This window comes from Nicrophorus vespilloides, unplaced genomic scaffold (assembly GCF_001412225.1).
Source record: "Nicrophorus vespilloides isolate i.1.1-1 unplaced genomic scaffold, Nicve_v1.0, whole genome shotgun sequence".
Classification (NCBI taxonomy): Eukaryota; Metazoa; Arthropoda; class Insecta; order Coleoptera; family Silphidae; genus Nicrophorus; species Nicrophorus vespilloides.
Window position 1 is genome coordinate 344,916 of NW_017097871.1, and position 22,992 is coordinate 367,907.

Sequence of the window (22,992 nt, forward strand, 5' to 3'; positions counted from 1 at the left end):
TGATTATCAAACTGTAATGTTATTATGTTAATGAATTGAAGGAATAGAAATGTAATCGGGTTGAGCGGAAATCGCTGTGATTCAATTGTGTGTGAATATTGGGTTTTAAATGGGTAAACAGATAATGGCGAATTGAATTTACTTGGGGTGAGGACGATGGTGCAGACAGTTTGTTTTGTTGGTGGTCGGCAAATAGATTTGTCACGGTTTCTCTCTCGAGTGGATATTCCCGAATGAAGGGGGCTTGAATAACTCAGAGCCTAGTTCCCACACGATCCCTGTGTATCGCCGAGGGGCTTTAACTAGTCGGATGGGGTGGCAGAGAGGGTGTGGTGTAGAGACCTCCGACGAGAAAATGAGGATGAATGAAGAGCGAAGAGAAAAGGGAAAATAAAACATATTGTTGTGTTGTGGGTACTTAGGGAAGTGTGGCTTATCAATTAGTGTTTGCTCCCCCTCTTCACGCGCGGACCATCGATGTGCATGGTTTGCGTAATGAATTGTCGTAAGTGTCAACGACACAAACACGATAATTTCACGCTCTTTTCACCGATCGCAGAACCTTCGACACCTCATTACCGATTTTCCGCACGCCAATGACAAGAGTTCCTTTTGTTTTTCGTCCTGGCAACGCACGTCGCATATTATTTTACTATTTATAATTAGTTCGTCGTTGTTGTTGTTGTCGTTGTTTTTTTGACAATTCAATTATCCGGCAAGGATTCGTTAAATAAGCCATGGCTGACGGCGACGCGGAAGTAGTGCGTAACTTTGTCTTTATACTTTCATGCCTTTCTAACGTGACTTCACTTTTCAGCCTGAAGTGTCGCCGAATAATGAAGAGTCTGAGAAGAAGGTCGTTGCGGAGGATACCGAAGAGAAAAAAGAGGAGCTTGACGGCCATGAGATTACAGCAGCGGCAAGCATGCAGAGTTTATTGGATCAAGTGGTAGATCGACCGACAAACGCCGATGATGAGGAGGCCAAACTATTGGAGGCCGTTAGCGAGTATGCAGTTAAAGAAGTTAATATTGAAGAACCAGGCGAAGATGGTGAACAGGAGGATGGTCAACAGGACGTTGATCATAAAGGTAATCGACTTTAATTCACAATATAATTATGCAAATTGAACATTACCAACCAAACCTTATCCTTAGACTTTGATTCTTTTTACATCAATTTAAAAAAAAAAATAAATCAAACTAATATTGTATAAAATGCAATGAACTTGTTTTATACATTTCTTGGTAACTTGTTCAAGTACTTCTATACGCTGTTGCACATACTTGTCAAAAATCTTGGAGCATATACAATAGATCAGCGGTTCCCAAAATTTTGTATATTGCGACCTTCTTTTTAGAAACCCACTTTATCCTATTTTTAGTTTATAATTTTGTCATATCTTATGAATTTTTATTTTTAAATAATAAAAATCTAAATTCGCGACCCAGATTATTAGAAAAAATATCTTTTAAAATAGCAAATATTTTGATAAAAACGTAGCGAAACATTTATTAATATTTTATAATCAAATAATTAATTCTTAAATTGTGGAAATGTGAGTGTAAATATTATTAGTAAGTTTTAGTAAAGTTATATAATAAATTTAATTATCGATTTCAAGGAGGGTCCCCAAAAAAGGCCGCGGGCACCATGGCGCCTGCCGTCTAATTTATGTATACCTGCCGCTGTACCACAAAGCAAAAGATTACCCGTGTTAACTTGGAAAAAATCCCCTTAATTTAGCTTATAAACATGTAATTAACTATAAGTTCAATAATAATTGAATTGTTTAGATGACCAGGCCTATTCGAGCGTACAGGTTGTAGTCAGCGGTTTCGATCTGGCCATGGACGATGATGAGGAGATCGTCGAGGAAGAGATCGAAGAGTCGGAGCCATCACTGCCGACGCCTCTGGACCGCTTCCCGTATTACGAAAGATATTTGGATGCAATGAAGGAGTACGGTGTCATCAAGAGAGTGAACAACTTTTACCATAAAAAGATGGCCGAGTACTTCAAGAAACGCAAGATGGAACACGTTATGCGTGAGAGTGAACATCCGGAGGAGGTGTATATGAAGTACGCGAAGAAATTGGACAACTTCTACGATCTGATATCGCGGGACAAGGAGCAAAGGGGAGCAATCAACAGGGAGATGAGTAATATGAAGGCGGTGCGAGACGAGAGGTGCAGCAACGCTTTCGAGGACTTCAAAGGAATGATGCTGCGCGAGAAGGAGATTGGATCGGGCTTGATTTACACGAAAACTGGAAAGGAAATTCCGGATAAGGTTTAAATCCCGATTCGAGAATTTGTGATTATTGTATGATTATTTGCATATCTGGCTTACAGGCTTTGGATAAAATGATCAACATTCAGAGGGATAAGGCTGCCGAATTGCAGGAACTGCGGCTCACGCACATCAAGATTAGAAACGCCGTGACAGATAAACATGCAGCCATTAGGGCCATGGATAGGATCGGAGATAATTACACGCTGATGGAGTTTGAGCAGTTGAAGATGGAGAACCAGGGTCATGCGGATAAGATCGAGGAAAGGGATGAGGAACTATCGCAGCTGAGGAAGAAGTGTAACGGAGCCATGCAATGTTTGGCGCACGTTCGCGAAAAGTGCTCGGCCGTCGAGATCAAGACCAAAATCTACAAAAGCAATTTTGATGACAAAGAGAATGACCGAATAAAGGTATTAATATAGTTTTAATTCAAAAGATCAATACTAACCTTCTTGATATGATGCATGCATTAAAAAAAGTTATATTTTTAAGCAAACATTTTGAATTTTCATTTTTATTTATAAATACACAATATTTTACTTTCGTAAGCTGTAATATGTCTTTTCATTGTATTAACACATAAAAGCCGTTTTAAATCAGATGAATTTTGCTCAATGAAAAATATACATATTACAAATAATTGGTAATTTATTGTTGATTTTATAAATCTTTTCAAGTATTTTTCACGTATATACCCACATTTTTTGATATTATCTGACTATAGAAATGCCTTGCATACATTGTATATCTATTTCAAAGTAAAATATTAAAACAACATATTTTTTTAATTAGGCTAGGGAAATGGTGAACGTATTTAAATTGCAGCGTGATAACTACCGAAACGAAACGCAACGAATGAAAGAGGAGTCGGGTCTCTTAACCAAAGACAAGCTTCTAAATGACATGGAGAGATCAATGGAGGAAATTAAAAGCTTGGAAGAGCTGCTGGCGAACGAATCGAAGCGATTCGAGAAACTTAAGAGAATGAACGAGCAAGTGAAGAAGAGCTACGAGAGGGAGACGAAGAAAGTTAAGTGCATGATTGCTTTCGCCGCCGTACGCAAAGAATCCGCCAAGAAACGCGGAATGAAAAAGAAAAATAGGAACCTGTCAGTCGATCAACGCCTGAGCAAAGTGATGAGCAAGCAGTTCTTCATCAAGATCGACGATTTTTGAGTAGGCGGTTATTCCGTCAATATTTTTTATTTTTATTTTTTTTTACCGCATAATAAATGTCAAAATAAGTCTCTCAATTTTATATTGTCATTCGTTGGGGTTAGGTTTCTGTGGGGTTTGGGTATGGCTTTGGAGACGAAAACGTCCTCTCATAGGCAAATCAATGAATCCGGTAGTAGAAATATGGTGGAAGGAAACGGGGAGACCGAATTTGTGAAAGTGGATGGGCATGAGGGTGAAGAATCGACGAGGACGTCTTCAAATGTGATTAATCAAAAGGAAACTAATGTTTTGGAACATGGCAATGAAGAGGTTGATTCGAAAACGAAAAACGAGGTTGATGCAGAAACGCTTGTGCAGGAGAAGAGTGTGAAAGAGATATCGACTGATAATGCGGCATTGAGCAAAATCGATGCAATTAAGGAACCATCCGTAGCTACGATTGGATCTGAAGTATTGCAGGTGGATGATGAAGAGACTGAGAATTTGGAAGTTGCTATAAATGAAGAGCATTCCGTGGAAAAACAAGAGAGCGAGTATCAAGGTGAAGGAACAAATCGAAGGAGTACCGGTTAATTACTAGTAATATTCGAATTTTCAGAGATAGATGTTACCTTTAGTTTGCTTATCAAAGAAGAGGAAGAAGTCGTGGAGGAGGAGTGCTTTGAAGAAGAGGAGGCTACTCCGGTTATCCTCGACAGGGAACCCTATTACCCTATTTTCCAGAAATCGATTAAGGATTATGGCACAGTTAAACGTTTGAATCAATATCTTCAACATAAATTGTCCGTGTATTTCATTAAACGCGAAGTAAGTTTACATTATTATTATCAATTTTACTTATTCTTAAATCAAAATCTGTATAAAATACTGTTTAAATAATTTTATATAAAATTAAATTATATACAATTTAAAAGATGCAAAACGGATTAAATAAATGCTAGCCACAATAATAAATACAGTTTATAAAATTTAACAACTTTGATGAGACCTTACAAATAAATTAACTTCTATGTTTTATTCGGCTTTAGATGACTCATATACTGAAGGAGAGTGAGCACTACGCCGAAAACTCACTTAAGTACAAGATGAAATTGGATCAGTTCCATGATTTGATAAACCGCGACCGTGAGGAACGGCAGAAGGTGACCCAAGAGAACAAAGAGCTTAAGGAGTTAAGAGATAGGTTAAAAATGGAATCCGCAGAAAATTACGCGAGTCTGCAACAGAGGGAGCGCGAAACCGGTACCGGTTTAATATTCACCAAAACTGGGAAGGAGATGAGTGAAAAGGTCAAAATTCAGTTTGTTTGTAAATACGTGATTGTTTGTTATTGAAATTTTGAGTAGATGTTAAGGCAGTGTCTGAGCAATCAGCATGATAAGGCGATGGAATTGCAGCAGCTGCGATTGCAACACGTAAAGATAAGGAACGCGAGCGCTGATTTGCAGACAACATTGAGGGCGATGGACAGGATAGGAGACAAGTACACGCTCGTTGAGTTTGAACAGCTGAAGATGGAGAATCGTACCCATCTGGACAAGGTCGAGGAGAGAGACGAAGAGCTTTCCAAGTTACGGAAGAGATGCCACATGGCCAATCAGGGTTTGGCACACATCCGCGAAAAGTGTTCTGCGATAGAGATCCAAATAAGAAAATTGAGCACCACGCTGACGGATTGCGAGGATTTACGAATCAGGGCAAGGGAGGAGGTGAATCAGCTAAAGCAACGCAGGGATTATTACCGTAATGAAACGCACAGATTGAAGCTGAGTTCCGGTTTGCTAACCAAAGACAAGCTGCTCTTAGACATGGAGAATACCATCAAAGAAATCAAGAGCTTGGAGATAGAGATGCAGCAAAAGAACTCGCTGTTCGTGAAGCTGGAGAACAAGGTGAAGAACATGAAGAGCGCGTTCGAAAAAGAGAGCAAGAAACCGAAGTACAAAAGACAGTTATCGAGTTTGCCTAAAAAACGGGGGATACGTTTAGCTCTTCGCTAATCGGCACTTGTATACCAATGATTGAGCGCGCAGTCGGTCACAGATTGATGAACGACCTGAGAGCGCATCACGCTGTTATATTCCACAGTCAGAACCATATTTTAATTACGCTGCTATTTGTAAGGTTTTGGTGTCTGTGCCGAAGCCATTCAGTTCTTATTCCATTTATATTCATTCGAGGAACGCGCAATAAACAAGGGTTTTGTGCTCGACACCCTTTTTCCTCAGTCCTTTCCAACAAGCCAACGACCACAGCAGTAATAGCAACAACAACAGCAGAAGCACGAGATGCAGAATGCCAAGAACATACAGATTCCACCATCGGCTGACGAGAGGACTTTCCTCATACCGAACCAAACGAAAGGTACGTATGTGCGTTGTTGTTATTGAAGATAACCTGTGGAATCGACAGATAAGATTAGAATGGAAATCCGACCACTTGACCTTACGTTACGCGTGGATCCGTTTAATTCCATCCATTCCACATAAAGAGTATATTTATTTATGTATTTATTGGCGACAAAATCTGGGAAGAGATCGATGTTAATCACTTCAAAAATGCGATGAATTGATTGCACAAACACGAAGCTCTAATTGATCCCGGAATGCAACATCCATCACCCATCCGATATCATCATCGTCGCTGTTTTATTTGATTTATTCACCTTGGCAAGCCGATCCATAACTCCTCAAATCGTTCGGAATTTATTTAAAAAAAAAACAGCAAAGACATAACACGCTCCTAATTGCAATTCAATCGGCGTGATTGTGCAACGAAACATTAATTTTTTTCCGCTTCGTTTATCCTCCTCCAAAAAGGAAGCTCCACGGAATGAACGCAGAATTCTTATTAGTCTCCGACACTCAATTTCGGCGTGACGCCTTGGCCTATATATACAAACATACACATATTTATATATATATAAACATATACGGTGATGGATTTATTTGTTATTTTTTTTCTTCTACCTCGATTGTTTGCGCAAATATTGATCTTCGCGGAATTCAAATATATATGTTGAATCGTGAGGCTCGTGCTGCTGCTAGGCGACACCCGTCTCTGTGATTTCTTTTTCTTCTTCGCGTGCACATCACATTTTTTTTTGGTGATGATTTGACGAAAAACTTATTTGAAATTAGAAGGAAAAAATGCGGATTTGTCCGGTTTCGGCGTTGATCTCGTGCGATAAGATATCATTGTTCTCTATTGGATTTCGACTCTATGTCTTGTCTAATCTTTGCCAACAATTCGCTACTTACTTTAATGGATATTGTCTTAATTATTATCAAGTGTGTAGCTTTACGTATGCCGCTGGGTCAGCTGATGTAAATTACGGACTTATCACTTCGTTACGTGCATTACCGAACACCCGATAACAGTTCGATGCCGAGCAGTTATGTAAACAGCATAAAAATGCATTCCTCATTTTATTTTAATTACACTTAGTATTTAATATCTAAACACATCCCCCTCCCACGAATGAAAGAAAAACTTTCCAGATACGTCAATAACCACTTAATTATTTTTACTCCTCTCATCTTTTGTTTGTTTTGAACGTTCGTACGATTATTTATGTTTTCCATGTAAAATTCCATATTTATTAACAACTTTTAATTTATACAAAGCTAAGTCTCAAGTGTTGCAGCTATATGAGTAACAATTACGTTTAAACACAATGCATTATATTTGTATATACTTTACAAAATTGACTGAACTATTAGCTTCGACTAATCAGCTTCCGACAGAATTGTGAGAGTATTTTTAAGAATCTATATTAAATCTAATGTATGCTGCGTGCTGAAGTGATTAGAGAATACTTCCATAACGTTTCCGTTAATATTGTAGATAAAAATAGCATTTGATTGCTGGAGAAAACAAAAGAAATGGGTGCAAAGACCTGGGAATATTCGAAAGTTCTTGGACTATCGATATTAAATATTGAATAAAAAAATTGTAGAGTACAGTAAAATGAATGCAGTCTTTGTGTTGTTTCGTTTTGCTTAATTGCATTTTTAAATGCAACCTTTTATTTTGTGCTGTAAAAACCCGCATTTGAATGGTTCGGGTAATCCCCGAATTATTTTCGAAGGAAACTCGCAAATTAATTACATTTCAATTCTATTTTGTCCTTCCGATTTGTTACGTGACTTGAGTTTTAATTTTAAGTCATTCAACTTTGACATTTGACATTTTATATCACAATTTCACAAATATGCTGTTACGAAGTGCAATGATTCTGGGTTACGCCAGATCAAGAGAAGTCTAATTACTTGAAATTTATGTAACCATATATATAATATACTTCGCAAAGAAAAAAATCAAAGTCGTGAAATACATTTGAATTTATAATCACTATTTAGACTGCATACACTTCTGAGGGCGGTTGGTGAAGTGAATATCAATTTGTCAATGCCACTGTATAATTTGCGCTGATATTTCTTAAAGGAGAGCTTTAATGTAATAAAGATTATTTTTTCTATATTCTGGGAAAGACAGACAATAAGCTAATAAATAATGTAATTAAGTTAAGTAAATTGGGACATCATATACTGAAATACCTAACATAGTACGGGTAATCGGTTCGGCCAATATCCCGTATTTTTTCAAACCGGACTAATAGAGAAACTAAATACAATGGAACCTCGCTTAACCTCGTTTAATCCGTTCCAAAATTTCGGGATTATTACTCGTATAGTGAAATACTAGAATAGTGAAACATATTGAAAAATGCACATAATATGTGATGTGTACACTGGTTTTAAAAATGATGTAGAGACTTTTCTTCTCATCGTCACTAGTTATGCGAAACGTCGCTCGTTAAGCAAGTCATTTTTTTTACAATTCATTTTGATCGATAATTTCGCTCGTTATGCGAGGTGCTCGAACCTCGAGGTGTGAGGTTCCACTGTATAGTAATACCGAGCATAATCCAAGTTTGTTTTGAAATTTTTGAAACGGATAGTTAATCCGGACTGATTGAAGCACTATTGATGTATTTGTAATCCCAAGGACCACTACCATGACAAAAATTGCAAATATATTCAAATTGTTCAGTGGTCCAGGGACCACCGGTTTGCGACCGCTGCTATATAATAATTCACTGATAATTTTGACTTCTTTCATATATTAATAAAATATCTATTTATTTACGCATCATTTATGATAAATTTACTGAAACGCATATTTTTATAACCTCCAAGTTATTATGTGATGACATTTAGTGCTGCGTCATCTGCAACTATTGTCTGCGTTGATGTTTATAGATCGGACGTATCTGATAAGATAAAGTCCAAGTACAAATTATTGGCATAATTTGAACGAAATTGATTATTATCCGCTAATATTTGCAATATTTTATCAAAAACTTGCTAGATCTCTAGAAATTTGTATTATGTTGTTTTATTATGAAAGAATTTTAACGTGTTATGTTTTTTTTATTAGTTCTAGATATAGGATACAATAAATATTGTCAGTGGCGGATCTGATGATATCGCACAGGCGCAGAAAGCGCTGACGTGACGTCCTCTTATATCAAGGGGACCTCAATCTTAAAATGGGCCTACGACTTTAATGCAGCCCTACAAAAACCAATCAATACTTTTTTGACTAAAAAAATGGAAATATTTAGAGGTGAGCCTCACAATTAAGTTACGTCTCTAAAGTGCTAAATCCGCAACTGAATGTTGTGTAGCCTTCTTATTTCGTGGGCCCATGAGATTCTCAAAGAACTAGTTGTTTTTTAAATAAATTCTGATTTTAAAATGATGACGGTAGAATCTAGAAACAATGAATGAATTTCTTGTAAATGTGAAACAAACTCGCATCAAAAACAATAATTGCGATTTTTTCAATGCAAGCTGTTTTTTTTTCTTATTACTGATAACGTTTACAGAATTCTCTTTTTTTTTCGCTCGTGCGATTTTCACGGAAATAAATTGATTTTATTGCGTAATAAAATAAACTGCTCTTGCTCTTTGTCAACTTGAGAAATACCGTTATAATTTTGGTATTTTTTTATATTGACCTTTTGTACATTATATTATGATTTCCTGATATGATTACACGATACTCGATAAGCGGGCGACGGTCAATTGGTCGATAGTCAAATGAACGATATAGTAATGAATCAAATTTGAAATGTAAATAAAAAGAACTAACCAATTACATTCTTATGATAATAATTTAAGGGCGAAAAGACCTCAGTCTTAAATAAAATAATAATAATTTATTATCAAAAAAAAATAAATAACATAAAACAGTATAATAAAGTAATTTGTTCATGCTTTAGCTCCACAACGGATGACAAAAATAATATTTTTATTTAAGAATTTTGCAAAAAATGCTAGATTACGATAAGCAAAATATAATAGAATATTTACATAGATTTTTGTACAACTGCAATATGAATTCATATTACATTTTTGTGTGTTGTATTTCAAATTAATTATAAATTCTCTGTCTTTGTCGTTGTCTCTCCAACGTCAAGAGCTCTTTGGTTATATGTATTTAATGTTTATTTATGTATAATTGTTGTTTTGTCTAAATTGTCGCCCAGTTGGTGTGTCCAGCATACCAAATGTGTAGAAGCGTTTGGTCGAGAAGCTAAACGACTCTAAAAACTCGACCATAATAAGACAATTACAATTACAAGTAGGAATAATAGGAGACAAACGAACCAGATAGAGGAGGCGCACCACCAACCTAGGCGGTATATATGTTAAGTTTAGTTTGCATCAAAGCAAGTTACATTTTAAGTTATAAATAATTGGGTCTATAAGCAAATATGTTGGGCATGGAAAAAAGGTTGAGAATCGCTGATTTATATATTATGTTAGTTAGGACAAGACTGTATTTATTTGCTAATTTTAATTAATTCTAATTGATTAGTGTGTATATTAATATACACTAGTACCAGTACTTGTTCAAGTAATTTGAGTACAAGATACTGGATAAATACTTATTAATTTTGTAAGATTTGTAGCGTATGCTACTTACTATAAAATGTATTTATATCTATAGTTTTATACAAAATTATGTAGTTATGCCAATTACTTGATGTCGTGACATCTGTTACTTAACTTTCACAGTTTGTACCTAATGCTTATAATTGACTGCAATTGTATAGCAAATGGAGTGCATATATATAATTACTTGGTGCATACAATTCAATTTACTTTTACTTGTCAACCGCATTCGGTAAAGTAGTTAATGTTAAAGTTTTCATTTACAAAATACTACAGTACAGTTTGAAATTCTCAAAACAATCTAAATTATAATTGAGCAAAATAAAAATAAGTTCTAAAAAATAGTAAAACAAAATTATTTATTATTGTATTTCTACTATTAATCAAGTGCATTTCACTGATAATTGCAACTTAATTGATTCCGCGTAATATGAATGAAATTTGCTTTTGACAGCAGCTCTACAATTAGTCGAATACAATTTACTGGTATTTGACAATTAAGTATTAATTCGTACATCAAAGCGAATTTATCGATGATCTTAAGACAGTTTACTATATGAGAAAGCTTTTTCCAAAACTCTTTGATGGTAAAGTTAGCGTTAGCTTTTTTCATCAAGTCTTGCAAATACCTTGAATTGCGATCAAGGTATTTATCAATGATTTGTGCAGCTGTATTGGAATTCCTACTGCGAGCAGGTTTGTAGACAATGTTTTGACAGTAATTGTATAATTATAGGAAAAAGACAATGTTTGAATAGTAATTGTATAATTATAGAAAAGAAGCAATCTTTGACACTACCTGCACTAGCATTCGATTACTATATGCTTGTTAATTACATCAGACAGCAATGTGAGTATGAAACTGAATACAGCACTTGTTCAAGATCTGCTTTAGATAACTTGTTTCAACTTCTTTTTTTTCTTCTAAACATTTCTTTCTATTTATATCGTTCCATTTTTCTTTATTCTGGATACATGTGATATTGCAATATCACCGAGTATTAAGTTAGACTAGTCGCGATTGTAAACGGGTATTCAAATTATCCTCATTCAAAGTTCATTCAAGTGTTTCCCTTCTCATAGAAACGAATGCATTGGTAGTATTTTTACTAAATGCAATTATAATTGTGGTGTAATGGCTTAGCGGGAAAAAGAAATGCGTTATCCGAGAGTCAAGGGCACGGCGGAAACGCTTCAACGTGCTCCAACTTTCTTGCGAAACGATCGCTCCATTCTACGACCTTTTTTTTTTTCAGTATATCGATTATCACGCAAACCTTGCCACACAGTTGCACTTGTGTTTTTGTTTTTCGGTTGTTTTGCTTTAGCCAAAATTCTATACAAAGTAGATCGATCGATGATAATGCACTCTGGAGGTGTGTTTTCGCGTTTGCTTCTAATTCATTATTTGTTAGTTCTCTCATTCTTAAAAAAAACTACATCTAATCTTTGGTATTGATTGTTTAGTGGAATTTCACGTGTAAAATTCCGTTCTGTCGTCTTTATCGAACTGATTGTTATCAATTGAATGAAATTGTACATTTAGTTTTTTTATAATCAAATTACCATTCAACTTGGATTTTCGATGATTGTATAATATTAATAACAACACATTCAACGGATTCTAAAAAACCTGTCAAGTTTAGATTAAGCGATTTTAAGGTATTTCGGTGGATTAACGTCAATTTTGTTCTTGATAAAATGGACGTTAATCGATAGATATTAGTTGTGGATTTATTTTTTTTTATAAATCATTGTTTTATTTCTGTTATTTCAGTATTGTATTCAAATTGGATCATTTCACTAATTTTCTTTGTTTACTTGAATATACTTTGTCCAATAGATTATAGATATTTAATATTTTCGAATCGAATCTTTGGAGAAACTTATGATTACGATATTTAAAATAAAATCATTGAATTCCCATTTTTGTATAATCATCTATTTAATGTTATACCTAATTATCAAATTTATGTCAAAATATTGAAGTGTCTCTTAATTGTTTTTGAAAAAGTATATAAAAAATATGTTTGCAAATTTTAAGTTTTACTTACTGGATTTGCAGATTTAACACGACTTTACTGTTTAATATAAAATTTGTGGTATATTCTTCATGTAATATGTGCAAATTAACAAAAGTTGTAAAACATATAGGATTAATGTTAAACAGTAACTTTTGTGTTCATTTCGATGATTAAATTAAAAACAATATCGAGCAGCATCTAATTTGATTGAATTCACTATTGAACGCAGGTTAAAAAAGAACCCAATTAAATCGTTGTGGTAATGCCACAATTTAAAGGTTATGTAAATGTCAATTATAATAAAAAGATAATTTTATAGGTTAGGTTACAAAATGATAATTATGTGTTGAAATATATACATTTTAGAAGTTTGTTTTAGTTTCACAGTGTAGTTAGAATTAATTTTTAGTTGGGTTGTTATTGTCATTACATTATTTTTGTAGTTAGATTTCCGATGAGAAGTCGTTCCGCTCTTTTTTGTTTGTTTTTGTTTTCTTTTTGTGGCAGATTGTGAATGATTAAAAGTAAAAAAAAGTTTGTTTTAATAATAAATTAAAGTGTTGACACTTTTAAAAAATGAAAATGAATCCCTGGTTTATAGTAAAATAGCACAAGCGGATTGAATATTGTTTCTAGAAACCAGTAACCGACAAATATAATCTAGCGTTAAATACTTATGATTACAACTGAAACTACTCCAAATTCATCGATGAAAGTGTTTTTTTTTATGTATTAAGATTCAATTTCCGTTAAAATTTCTCTCTCCTTCCCTCATGCTCTTATCATTTTATAAATACACAGTTTTCATCTTAAAAGTTTTCTTTCTCTCGCACGATTATTAATAGACGGTCGATGGTATCGCATGTTTTTTGGTTGGGAGTTGTTCGTTATCAAATAACTCTACATGAATATAATATAAACTTAAAAAAAAAAATCAGTCAAATAAAATTAAAAAAACAGCTTCAAACCACAATGAAAATCCCCGTGCATATAAACATTTCGCAATTCGTTTCAAGAATTACCTGCCAAGCAGAAAATAAAAAGAAACATCGCTCTGAAATTCCCATTGTTTATCGTATATATTTTTGTAGTATAATTATTATGTATTCATGATCGCAATCGTTTTATCTTGATAAATTTTTTCCTCTTTTAAAAAATCATTTTATCTGCGAGTTTGCACTTGTTTGTCGTTCAATAATCCATGGGAACATATCAAATCTGCAATGTGATATTGATTTTTGGAAAAAACAGGAACAGCAACAGCAATGATAAAATCGAAATTTTAATTGGTTTTTGCTTTCAGTTTTTTTTTGTAATAATTCGCGAAAACGGGGATTGTGCAAAAGTAAGCGATTATCGCGACGATGATCGTGCGCTTATTCGAGAGGCTTAAGTAAATTTAAAGAAACTTAAACGGATTTGGGTTGTTTTCAACCAAAAGGTTTATCTGTGCGTAAACAGTGAACTTTTGTTTTTGGTCGCTTGTTATTCAACGTTAATTTAAGGATATTGTGGTGAAACGTGCCGTTCGTTTCTAGTTATTTCTCCAATTAAGTGTTTAAAAATATATGTGGATTATCTATTTGTGTTACGTTAAAAATTTCATTCAATTTTAAGGAATAGCATAGAAATTTGTTTGTCAACAATTCACTGATTTTGCGATTAAAATATATTTGCTATAATATAAATATTTTTTTTCAATGCATTATCAAGGAATATTTTTTTTTGGGATCGGAGATTTAGTTTAGCTATTATGACTGTAGCTAATTGAATTTTCGCGTAAATAGCATTGATTCGCTGATACGTTATCACCAGTAGTATGTCTTTTATTTTTCAGCAAATGAAACTCATAAAAAAAATAGAAAATCAAAATGTTGATAAATATGATCAAATCGAAATATATATTTATTGAAAAAAAAATTAAGTTCTTTAAATTCCGATTGAAAAAATAAACTTAGACACAGTTTTGAAAGAAAAGAAAATAAAATTTTAAAATGTCTCAGAAAAAAAATACGAAAAAAACTGTCACAACAAACCAAAAAATTTTTATACATCGAGGAAACTAAAGGAAATGCACTTCTTTGGATCCCACTCCTAATATCGTTGCTATGAAGAAACAATATATTTGAGATTGAAAAAAAAAGAAGAGAAAAACAACCGCTTAGACACAGAGATCACTTCTTCTTTCTGGCTTCCGTTATCTAATCTTGACTTTTTACTCTCACTTGCTCGGTATTTAGTGAAACTAGTTCTTCTGGTCTACGAGATGGAGAGGCAAGAACAAATAGAATAGAATATACGCATATCAATGTGTCCTTTCTCTCTTTCGATTTTCTGGTCTCCGTGAGATATCATCGTGTGTGAGCCGTGCATTTCAATTTTTTTTTCCATCTCGTTGTCTCCCCGAACAGTACAGGAGTGGAAACCGACTGATCTACTACTACTACACTAGTACCTGAGGGACTTGAAGTTATAAAAGTGAACACACTGTACTAGACCATCGCATTCAGAGACCTGTCGCGGGCGCGCACATACATAACTACATATACAAAAAAAACGAACACATACAACTCTGCCCGCCGCGACGCACGAATAGTTTCATTTCTATTCTTATTTTCTTTTTTTCTTTTCTTTCTTTTTTTTCGATTCATAATAAAAAGAAGAAACCTCACCGACTGTGATAATTTCAATACATTATAAGAAGAGTAAACAGAGAACAAAGAAATAGTATTAGTATATAATAGAAGCTTGTGATACAACCGGAGAAACAAACGAAGCATCAACCTATGATACTACCAGGACGCCTGATTTAAGTAGCAAACATGCTGACCGGCTGGAGATTAACGCTTTCAAAATGTAAGTCCAAATCGAATAATTGTCTTTAATTAAAAGAAAAATCAATTTTAAAACCTAAATTATTATCGATAATCCTTGGATTAACTATAGTTGATATGTTTTCATAAAAAGAAAACGATGAATTTAATGAATTAATTTATTTATTTGCAAAACAAAAGTTTTTATTACTAATTAAGTATGTTTAAGTATACATTTATTTCAAGAACAAGATCAAAGTAACTATAAATTTCGATTGTTTTACGAGTGTATAAAGTTTATTAAAACTCGTATTCACCGATAACAACTATCACCAAAGCTTTCTTCGCCATTCAACATTGGCATTTATGAAAATTGTGTTCTTTTTTTCGAAAACAACGAATAATATGTTATTTACATGATAGTATTTCGCGACAAAGTATCAATATAAATCGAGTCAATTTTACCGGGCATACCTTGAATAGTTGCAGTCAAGTAACGCTCGATTCATGTTCGACAATTTCAATGTCAAAAGTGACATTACTCGCGTCCAATAGCGAAAACAAAGCAGCAAGTGCACGCGTGCCTACTGAATATGGTTAAGTTATAACAGTTACCATAGTTACTGTTATTAAAGCACCTAATTTTGAGCGGTCACTTATTTTCATAATTTAAAACTTTTGTTGTTTTTTTAAGAATTACGTCAATTAGAAAACTTATAATAAAAAATTATACGTTTCACTGTTTTTAGTTTGTTTTCGTTTCTCATTTATTCTTATTATTAGGAGTAGTATTGCGCAAATGCCGAACAATAGCTTAATCATATGACTATGTTTTTTTCTAAATACAAGTAAATACACTGTGGTTATAGACCTCACAGAGAGAGTGAGAGTGTCTCCAAACATGTGCAATTTACCGTTTCCTGCATTTGTTGAAACGTTCTTCAAACATAACGAAAAGAAAAGCGTAACCGTACAAGAAGGAATGTATTCAGCGCGTTATCAAGAACACGCACTTCAAAGTTACATTCAATTCGCGTGAATTTTAACGAAGAAAAAAGAGAGCAAAATAAAAGTGGCAACAAGTGTCTGATAACTTGTTTAGATCGATTGATAACGTTCACACTTGAGTTGCATTGTTTCAGATTGTTTATCTGTGCAGCAGAAACACATAATTCGTCTCGTGCATCTTAAGGATGAATGCATTCAGCGTATCGCAATGTAAATAGCGTAATTCTATAGTGTATCTGTTTTTACTTTATACATTGCTAATTAATCAGAATTAGCTAGCGTTAATTGGTTTTCATTAGCGGTATTCCAGTTGGAGTTGGCTCAAAACAATTGATAATTAAATATTGGCATGTCAACGGTTGGGAGGGAGGTGTGATCAAAATGAGCCTTGAATGTGGATGCGTTTTTAATTGTATAAAAACCAATTTTCTAATGTGCCAAACGTTGAAGGTGTAACAGGAAATACGACGAACATAAATGAGTGGAATGAAAAGCGCTGCACAGCCACATGTATAATGGCCATGAAAATGAATTGGTATTGGTTAGGTCAAGTTAGGTATGCTCTTATTGACTTATTGTTATTACCGTATGGTCATGGTGAGGAAGTCCAGTGGAATCGACCTTTTTTTATGTAAATGCATATTCCGATATACACTCTTTTTTTTTAAATATATAAATATATATAAGAAATTAATTAGCTTTTTGCGTTTGCATGAAAGGAGAACGTGGTACAAATAATTTATATTCAAAACAAATACAAATAAAAAGTTTATTCAATTATCTATGAAAATTAAAAAATAGAACAAAATAATAATAAAAAGTAAATTACATAAAATAACGTGGTAATGAATATGACCTAGTAGGAATCAAGAAAAAAATGCAATATGTTTTGGATGTTATTTAGATTAATTTCAAAATAAATCCAGAAAGTGAAATCAGTTTTTAAATACGAGTTACAAGAATTGGAGATGAATGATATAGTGAATCGAAATAATAATCTAGTTACACTAGTTGTAAATTTATGGAAATACATTACATTTTTTTTCGGTGCTTAAGCACCAACCACCGTTTTATATTACGTTGCACGATGGAAAGTAGTAAATATATATTGATATTATATATTGTAACATGTGATGACTTGTTACTCTAACTTTATTTGCAAAATTGTTAACCATTTGGCGTTGTTGCAGGTTTCGTGATACCGCAAAGGTATATCGTAGGAATCATGGGATTTCTGGCGGTAGTCAATGCGTACACGATGCGAATCTGCTTGTCTATAGCGATTCTCGATATAGTGGAAGAAGAAGACCACAAATGGGATAGGGAGACACAAGGACTTGTCAAGAGCGCATTTTATTTCGGTTATGTTATAACTCATCTGCCGGGCGGAATACTCGCGGAGCGATTTGGCGGGAAGTACACGCTCGGTATTGGAATTTTGTCCACAGCGTTCTTTACCCTGTTAACACCAGTTGTGGTGGAATGGGGTGACTGGCCGGGGTTGCTCGTCCTCAGGATACTGCAAGGTCTCGGAGAGGTAAGAGGATATTGTCTTGAGAGCTGAATCAAATCGATTTAACACGAAATTGTTGTAGGGCACCACGTACCCGGCTCTAAATTCGCTTCTGTCTAAATGGGTTCCAATACACGAGCGGGCGAAAATGGGAACGCTGGTGTACGCGGGCGGTCAAATCGGAACGGTCGTCGGAAACACGGCCAGCGGATTCCTGATCAAGGCCGCTGGTACGTGGACATCAGTCTTTTACATGTTCGGCGGCATCGGCGTCCTCTGGTTCGTCCTTTGGACACTGCTCTGCTACTCCGAACCCAGCTCTCATCCTTTCATCTCCGATGATGAGAAGAATTTCTTGCGCAAGGAGCTCGGATCTAACGAACAAAAGAGTAACGTGCCAACGCCGTGGAAGGCAATCCTGACTTCGGTGCCGTTGTGGTCGCTTGTTGCTGCACAAATTGGCCACGACTGGGGCTTCTTCACGATGGTCACCGACCTTCCCAACTTCATGAGTGACGTGCTACATTTACAACTGGACCAGAACGGTATTTGGTCTTCTGTTCCTTATATTGTGATGTGGATCGTCTCCATGAGTTCCGGTTGGCTGTGCGACTGGCTCATCCAGAAGGACTTTATGAAGGTCACGTTTGCGAGGAAGTTCTTCACGGCCATCGCAGCCATCGGGCCGGGCATATTTATCGTGGTCGCCGCGTACGCCGGTAACGACCAGACGACGGTCATCGCCTTATTCACAGTTGGCATGGGTTTCATGGGCACGTTCTACTGCGGCATGAAAGTCAACGCCTTGGACCTTTCTCCGAATTATGCCGGCACACTTATGGCCATCGTCAATGGAATCGGCGCCATCACCGGCATCATCACTCCATACCTGAGCGGAGCTATGACACCAAACGTAAAGCAAATTCAACCTCGCACTAACCCCTCCAATCTATCTCATATTATGTATATTTGCAGCATGACGTAGAGGAGTGGAGGATCGTTTTCTGGGTCTCGTTTGTCGTCTTCACCTTAACCACATTCATCTATGTGATGTGGGGAAGCGCCGAGGAGCAGTGGTGGAACACCCCTGAGAAAGGAAATCCGAACGCCGCAGAGAAGGACCCCAAAGCCATGGTGGAATCCGGCAACGCCTCAACGACCAAATAACCTGTACCAGTCCATTCAACGCACCACACGCATATATTTTTATATATTTATTTATTCTTAAGTTTAAATGTACTATTATTCGAGAAAACGATAACATTTATCGATTTTTTATTTCAGTTTTGAATACGAATAAAACCACACCGCAATGCGGTCCATAACCATCGTTGTCTTTAATAATATGCAACCACTCAATCAACCCTATCTACCTAAACAACAACCCTATCTACGCAAACACGATCCAATTCGACTTTGACGTTTTACCACAATTCGAGTTAATTGAAATCAAGTTTGACGCTTTGTCAAATTAACGATGAGACGAAGAAAGAAGTGCTCGGTTATATCCTGCATTTCACCATGTGAGTATTACCATAAGTTTATGACTTCAATATCGTCGATGATTCTGTTAAGGCCATACGGCCCAATTGAGACATGTGCTGGCTGTGCTGATGCTCTTCGCCGTGATCATATTGTATAGCCAGAGGGTGGCGCTCAACATTGCAATAGTGGAGATGGTCGAGCAGCCTGCTAAAAAGAACAAAACTAGTTCGAACAGTTGTCCGTTGCCTGAAGGCGAAGAGTCCTCGGTCATTAAGGACATCGAAGTATTTTCCGATGGTTTCCAATGCTTGTTCATAGCTGAAGCTTTTACCCTCAGGGTGGTAAGATCAAGTGGGACGAGGCAGAGCAGAGCTACGTTTTGCTGTCCTTTTACATTGGTTATACGCTCGTCCAGCCACCAGCGGGCTTCATATGCGACAAGTACGGTGCCAAATTCATCCTGATCACTTGCGTTGCCCTATCCTCCGTTGCCACGCTCTGCATTCCCATCACCGTCATTTTGAAGATGTCTTGGTGGGTCCCCAGTCTACTTAGAATCGTTTCTGGAGCTGGTCAGGTTTGCACCTAAAGATTGCATCACTGCTACTAATTTTAATATTATCAAGCAACTGGAGATTACACCTATACTTTGCGGTTCCTTAAATTAACATTATATACTCAATATCGGACACTTAAGATAAATGTCTAAGGCCCGTTTCACTTTGAAAAAAAAAATGTATAGGGACCCAAATTAGATTAATCTTACCTTATACGTAGTAAATAGACACTAAATATCTAGATGTATTTCCACAATTATATATTATTTATATTTCTTCTTCAGGCCATCCTTTATCCTGCTATTACGACACTCTTGGCTAGGTGGGTACCACCGAACGAACGGGCGACATTGGGAGCGGTCGCCTATTCTGGTAACTCGATTGGTGTTATCGTAGGTACAACGGTGAGCGGACTAGCTATCAGTTACATGTCTAACTGGAGTATTGCCTTCTACATATGGGGTGCAGCCGGACTGCTGTGGGTACCTGCTTGCTGGATCTGGATTTACTCTGATCCCAACATAGATCCGAATATAACTACGGCGGAACTTTTGCTAATTTCCGAGTCTATTAATAAAAAGCAAAAGAGAGCTACGCCCCTAAGGGCCATATTGGCAGATCCTGCTGTATGGGCGCTCATTATTGGTCAGACAGGTCACAACTACATAATCTTCACGCTCATTACCAATTTACCCAAGTATATGAATAACGTTCTTAACTATAACACCAAATCAAATGCGTTTGCCTCGTCACTTCCATTCATCGCGCAGTATATCAGCAGCATTATCAGCGGAAAAATTGCCGATCGCATGATACGAAAGAACAATTTAAACATAGAATTGGTCAGGAAATTATATACAACCATATGTAATAGAATAATTGTTCGAATTATAAATTGGTAGACAACTGAAAATTATGTATTCCCATTTAGCTGGCGTTCTTCCTGCAATCTGCGTAGTTCTGGCCGGCTACAGCAATTGTGAAAGGACCTACGCACTGATCTGCTTCTCTCTGGCCCTTTTCTTCAAAGGACCATTTTACTGCTCGTTGAAGGTCAACGGCATGGACCTGACGACCAACTACGCCGGCGTCCTGATGTCACTCTCTAATGGCATCGGATCGATAGCCGGCGTCGCGACGCCCTACGTCATCGGAGTCATAGCACCAAATGTAAACAATCACTCAAACTTCAATCATTTTTACCAACTAATAAATAATCTCTCTCAATCTTGTAGAACACTTTGTCTGAGTGGCACATCGTCTTTTGGGTGGTATTCGGTATATCAGTAGGCACAACCATTGTATATGATATCTTAGGAAAAGGCAATCGCGCCAAATGGGATTACACTGCCGAAGAGCTGGAAGCTTTGGATAAAACTAAATATACGAAGAAATGGTACCTTCAAAAATCTCCTGAAGAACTGCAAATTGCTGCAGAAGCGGCTTTAAAAAGGAAACAGCAGCAGGAATCCACTTAATATTGTTAAGAACTTTATTCTTTTAGCATTAAATAATTTTAACTACATTCAACCATTACAATAATATAGGCTACCATATGTACATTAGTATTTCAACATTATGAAACTACAATAAACATTTATATCTATAATAATTAACAAATATCGATATATTAATACTTTTATTAAATATTACAAAGTAATAAATAATTATGATCAATTTTAATATATAATTTAATTAGGCAGCCCGTTCAACAATGCATAAGGAATTATCGACTATTGTATAGGTAATATTAGTAGGCGCAAGTAAACTTAGATTTACTTGGAAATATTTGTCTATAATTTAATTAGAATTGCGTAAATATACAAACAATATGCCGGTAATTATAAATAACTAAAAATTAATACATTTTTGTATGATTATCTGTATTTTTAGGCTCAATTACAGGGTTTCGAACATTTCATAATTGGTGGTGTTTTAACCACCTTATTTTTGGTTGGAATGTATTCACTACATCGAATAGAGGAGGGTCATGTTGGTGTATATTTTAGGGTAAATATACTATGATATATTTAATTGGACAGAGGTTACAGAAATTGTGTTTACAGGGTGGTGCTTTACTACCAATTACTAGCTCCCCAGGATACCACATGATGTTCCCATTGCTTACCACCTACAGATCGGTGCAAGTGACCCTGCAAACAGATGAAGTGAAGAATGTGCCTTGTGGGACAAGCAGTGGTGTCATGATTTATTTTGATAGAATAGAGGTTGTTAATTACATCCAACCAGCTAGTGGTAAATATAACACAGATTTATATGTATCAATAAATATCTATAACATGTTATTGTTACAGTTTATGACATTGTGAGGAATTACACTGCTGACTATGATAAAGCACTTATATTCAACAAAATCCACCATGAACTTAATCAATTCTGCAGTGTGCATTCCTTGCATGAAGTTTATATAGATTTGTTTGATCAAATCGACGAGAACCTTAAGCAAGCTTTGCAGATGGATTTACTGGAAATGGCCCCAGGTCTGTCCATACATGCAGTCAGAGTGACGAAACCAAAAATTCCAGAAGCTATACGGAAAAATTACGAGCTAATGGAATCCGAGAAAACGAAGTTGCTGATAAGCATGCAGCATCAAAAGGTAATTGTGTCGAAACTATAATGTTGATATATATCTATAGATCAATTGCTTATATTAAAGGTGGTCGAGAAAGATGCGGAAACGGAGAAGAAACGAGCGATTATAGAAGCTGAGAAGGAAGCGCAGGTCGCGAAGATCCAATATGAGCAGAAGGTTATGGAAAAGGAATCGTTGCAAAGGATTGCTGCTATCGAGGATGACATGCATTTGGCAAGGCAGAAGTCGCATTCTGATGCGGAGTTTTACAAACTGAAGCAGGAGGTAGAAATCAATGGAATGCTGCACACCAAGCAATACTTGGAGATCAAAAAGTACGAAGCGCTTGCGGCCAACAATAAGGTCTATTACGGTCCAGACATTCCGAAAATGTTTCTGAACGCTGGCTGCAGTAAAGGAGATGTAGCCCAGATTGATATATAGATTTGTTTTACTTGGTTCAGGAGATTTAGAGGAATCAACGTTTTTGTTTTAATTTTTAATTAATTATCGAATTTATTAAAAACAAGTAAACAGAAACAACACAATTTGAATT

The 22,992-nt window shown here is 35.7% G+C and overlaps 6 protein-coding genes across 7 annotated transcripts; all 6 read left to right on the plus strand.

The window, feature by feature from the left end:
• Positions 1-737: 737 nt before the first annotated feature.
• Positions 738-3,472, plus strand: LOC108561233 (coiled-coil domain-containing protein 96-like). The gene is made up of 5 exons (XM_017919080.1): positions 738-761; positions 818-1,091; positions 1,797-2,293; positions 2,356-2,706; positions 3,089-3,472. The coding sequence occupies exons 1-5, from the start codon at positions 738-740 to the stop codon at positions 3,470-3,472; spliced, it is 1,530 nt and encodes a 509-aa protein (XP_017774569.1).
• Positions 3,473-3,592: 120 nt separating this feature from the next.
• On the plus strand, positions 3,593-4,809 carry LOC108561258. Its single transcript, XM_017919119.1, has 3 exons — positions 3,593-4,016; positions 4,074-4,282; positions 4,504-4,809. The coding sequence occupies exons 1-3, from the start codon at positions 3,596-3,598 to the stop codon at positions 4,807-4,809; spliced, it is 936 nt and encodes a 311-aa protein (XP_017774608.1). The 5' UTR covers positions 3,593-3,595.
• Positions 4,810-4,821: 12 nt separating this feature from the next.
• LOC108561259 (coiled-coil domain-containing protein 96-like) lies at positions 4,822-5,495 on the plus strand. The gene has a single exon (XM_017919121.1). The coding sequence runs from the start codon at positions 4,822-4,824 to the stop codon at positions 5,473-5,475; it is 654 nt and encodes a 217-aa protein (XP_017774610.1). The 3' UTR covers positions 5,476-5,495.
• Positions 5,496-5,504: 9 nt separating this feature from the next.
• Positions 5,505-19,113, plus strand: LOC108561255 (putative inorganic phosphate cotransporter). 2 transcript variants are annotated; one of them, XM_017919116.1, is made up of 4 exons: positions 5,505-5,839; positions 17,476-17,822; positions 17,881-18,711; positions 18,774-19,113. In XM_017919116.1, exons 1-4 carry the CDS (start codon positions 5,764-5,766, stop codon positions 18,963-18,965), a joined length of 1,446 nt encoding a protein of 481 aa, XP_017774605.1. In that variant the 5' UTR covers positions 5,505-5,763; the 3' UTR covers positions 18,966-19,113. The 2 variants fall into 2 exon arrangements, with proteins under 2 accessions (XP_017774605.1, XP_017774606.1); XM_017919117.1 differs by lacking the exon at positions 5,505-5,839 and adding an exon at positions 14,914-15,320.
• A 162-nt stretch (positions 19,114-19,275) lies between these two features.
• Positions 19,276-21,383, plus strand: LOC108561234 (sialin-like). Its single transcript, XM_017919081.1, has 6 exons — positions 19,276-19,321; positions 19,374-19,567; positions 19,621-19,860; positions 20,083-20,707; positions 20,772-21,010; positions 21,076-21,383. Exons 1-6 carry the CDS (start codon positions 19,276-19,278, stop codon positions 21,316-21,318), a joined length of 1,587 nt encoding a protein of 528 aa, XP_017774570.1. The 3' UTR covers positions 21,319-21,383.
• Positions 21,384-21,566: 183 nt separating this feature from the next.
• On the plus strand, positions 21,567-22,938 carry LOC108561257 (erlin-1-like). The gene is made up of 5 exons (XM_017919118.1): positions 21,567-21,677; positions 21,734-21,850; positions 21,907-22,096; positions 22,156-22,460; positions 22,521-22,938. The coding sequence occupies exons 1-5, from the start codon at positions 21,672-21,674 to the stop codon at positions 22,878-22,880; spliced, it is 978 nt and encodes a 325-aa protein (XP_017774607.1). The 5' UTR covers positions 21,567-21,671; the 3' UTR covers positions 22,881-22,938.
• The last annotated feature ends 54 nt before the right edge of the window (positions 22,939-22,992 follow it).

Coding starts and splice junctions, on each gene's coding strand:
- LOC108561234 (XM_017919081.1), top strand. CDS start 19,276: ATGAGACGAAGAAAGAAGTGCTCGGTTATATCCTGCATTTCACCAT. Junction 19,568..19,620: donor CGGTCATTAAGGACATCGAA/GTATTTTCCGAT, acceptor TTTTACCCTCAG/GGTGGTAAGATCAAGTGGGA. Junction 21,011..21,075: donor TCGGAGTCATAGCACCAAAT/GTAAACAATCAC, acceptor TCAATCTTGTAG/AACACTTTGTCTGAGTGGCA.
- LOC108561255 (XM_017919116.1), top strand. CDS start 5,764: ATGCAGAATGCCAAGAACATACAGATTCCACCATCGGCTGACGAGAGG. Junction 5,840..17,475: donor CATACCGAACCAAACGAAAG/GTACGTATGTGC, acceptor GCGTTGTTGCAG/GTTTCGTGATACCGCAAAGG. Junction 18,712..18,773: donor GCGGAGCTATGACACCAAAC/GTAAAGCAAATT, acceptor GTATATTTGCAG/CATGACGTAGAGGAGTGGAG.
- LOC108561259 (XM_017919121.1), top strand. CDS start 4,822: ATGTTAAGGCAGTGTCTGAGCAATCAGCATGATAAGGCGATGGAATTG.
- LOC108561233 (XM_017919080.1), top strand. CDS start 738: ATGGCTGACGGCGACGCGGAAGTA. Junction 1,092..1,796: donor ACAGGACGTTGATCATAAAG/GTAATCGACTTT, acceptor TGAATTGTTTAG/ATGACCAGGCCTATTCGAGC. Junction 2,707..3,088: donor AAGAGAATGACCGAATAAAG/GTATTAATATAG, acceptor TTTTTTAATTAG/GCTAGGGAAATGGTGAACGT.
- LOC108561258 (XM_017919119.1), top strand. CDS start 3,596: ATGGCTTTGGAGACGAAAACGTCCTCTCATAGGCAAATCAATGAATCC. Junction 4,017..4,073: donor ACAAGAGAGCGAGTATCAAG/GTGAAGGAACAA, acceptor TCGAATTTTCAG/AGATAGATGTTACCTTTAGT. Junction 4,283..4,503: donor TGTATTTCATTAAACGCGAA/GTAAGTTTACAT, acceptor ATTCGGCTTTAG/ATGACTCATATACTGAAGGA.
- LOC108561257 (XM_017919118.1), top strand. Junction 21,851..21,906: donor ATGTTGGTGTATATTTTAGG/GTAAATATACTA, acceptor TTGTGTTTACAG/GGTGGTGCTTTACTACCAAT. Junction 22,461..22,520: donor TAAGCATGCAGCATCAAAAG/GTAATTGTGTCG, acceptor CTTATATTAAAG/GTGGTCGAGAAAGATGCGGA.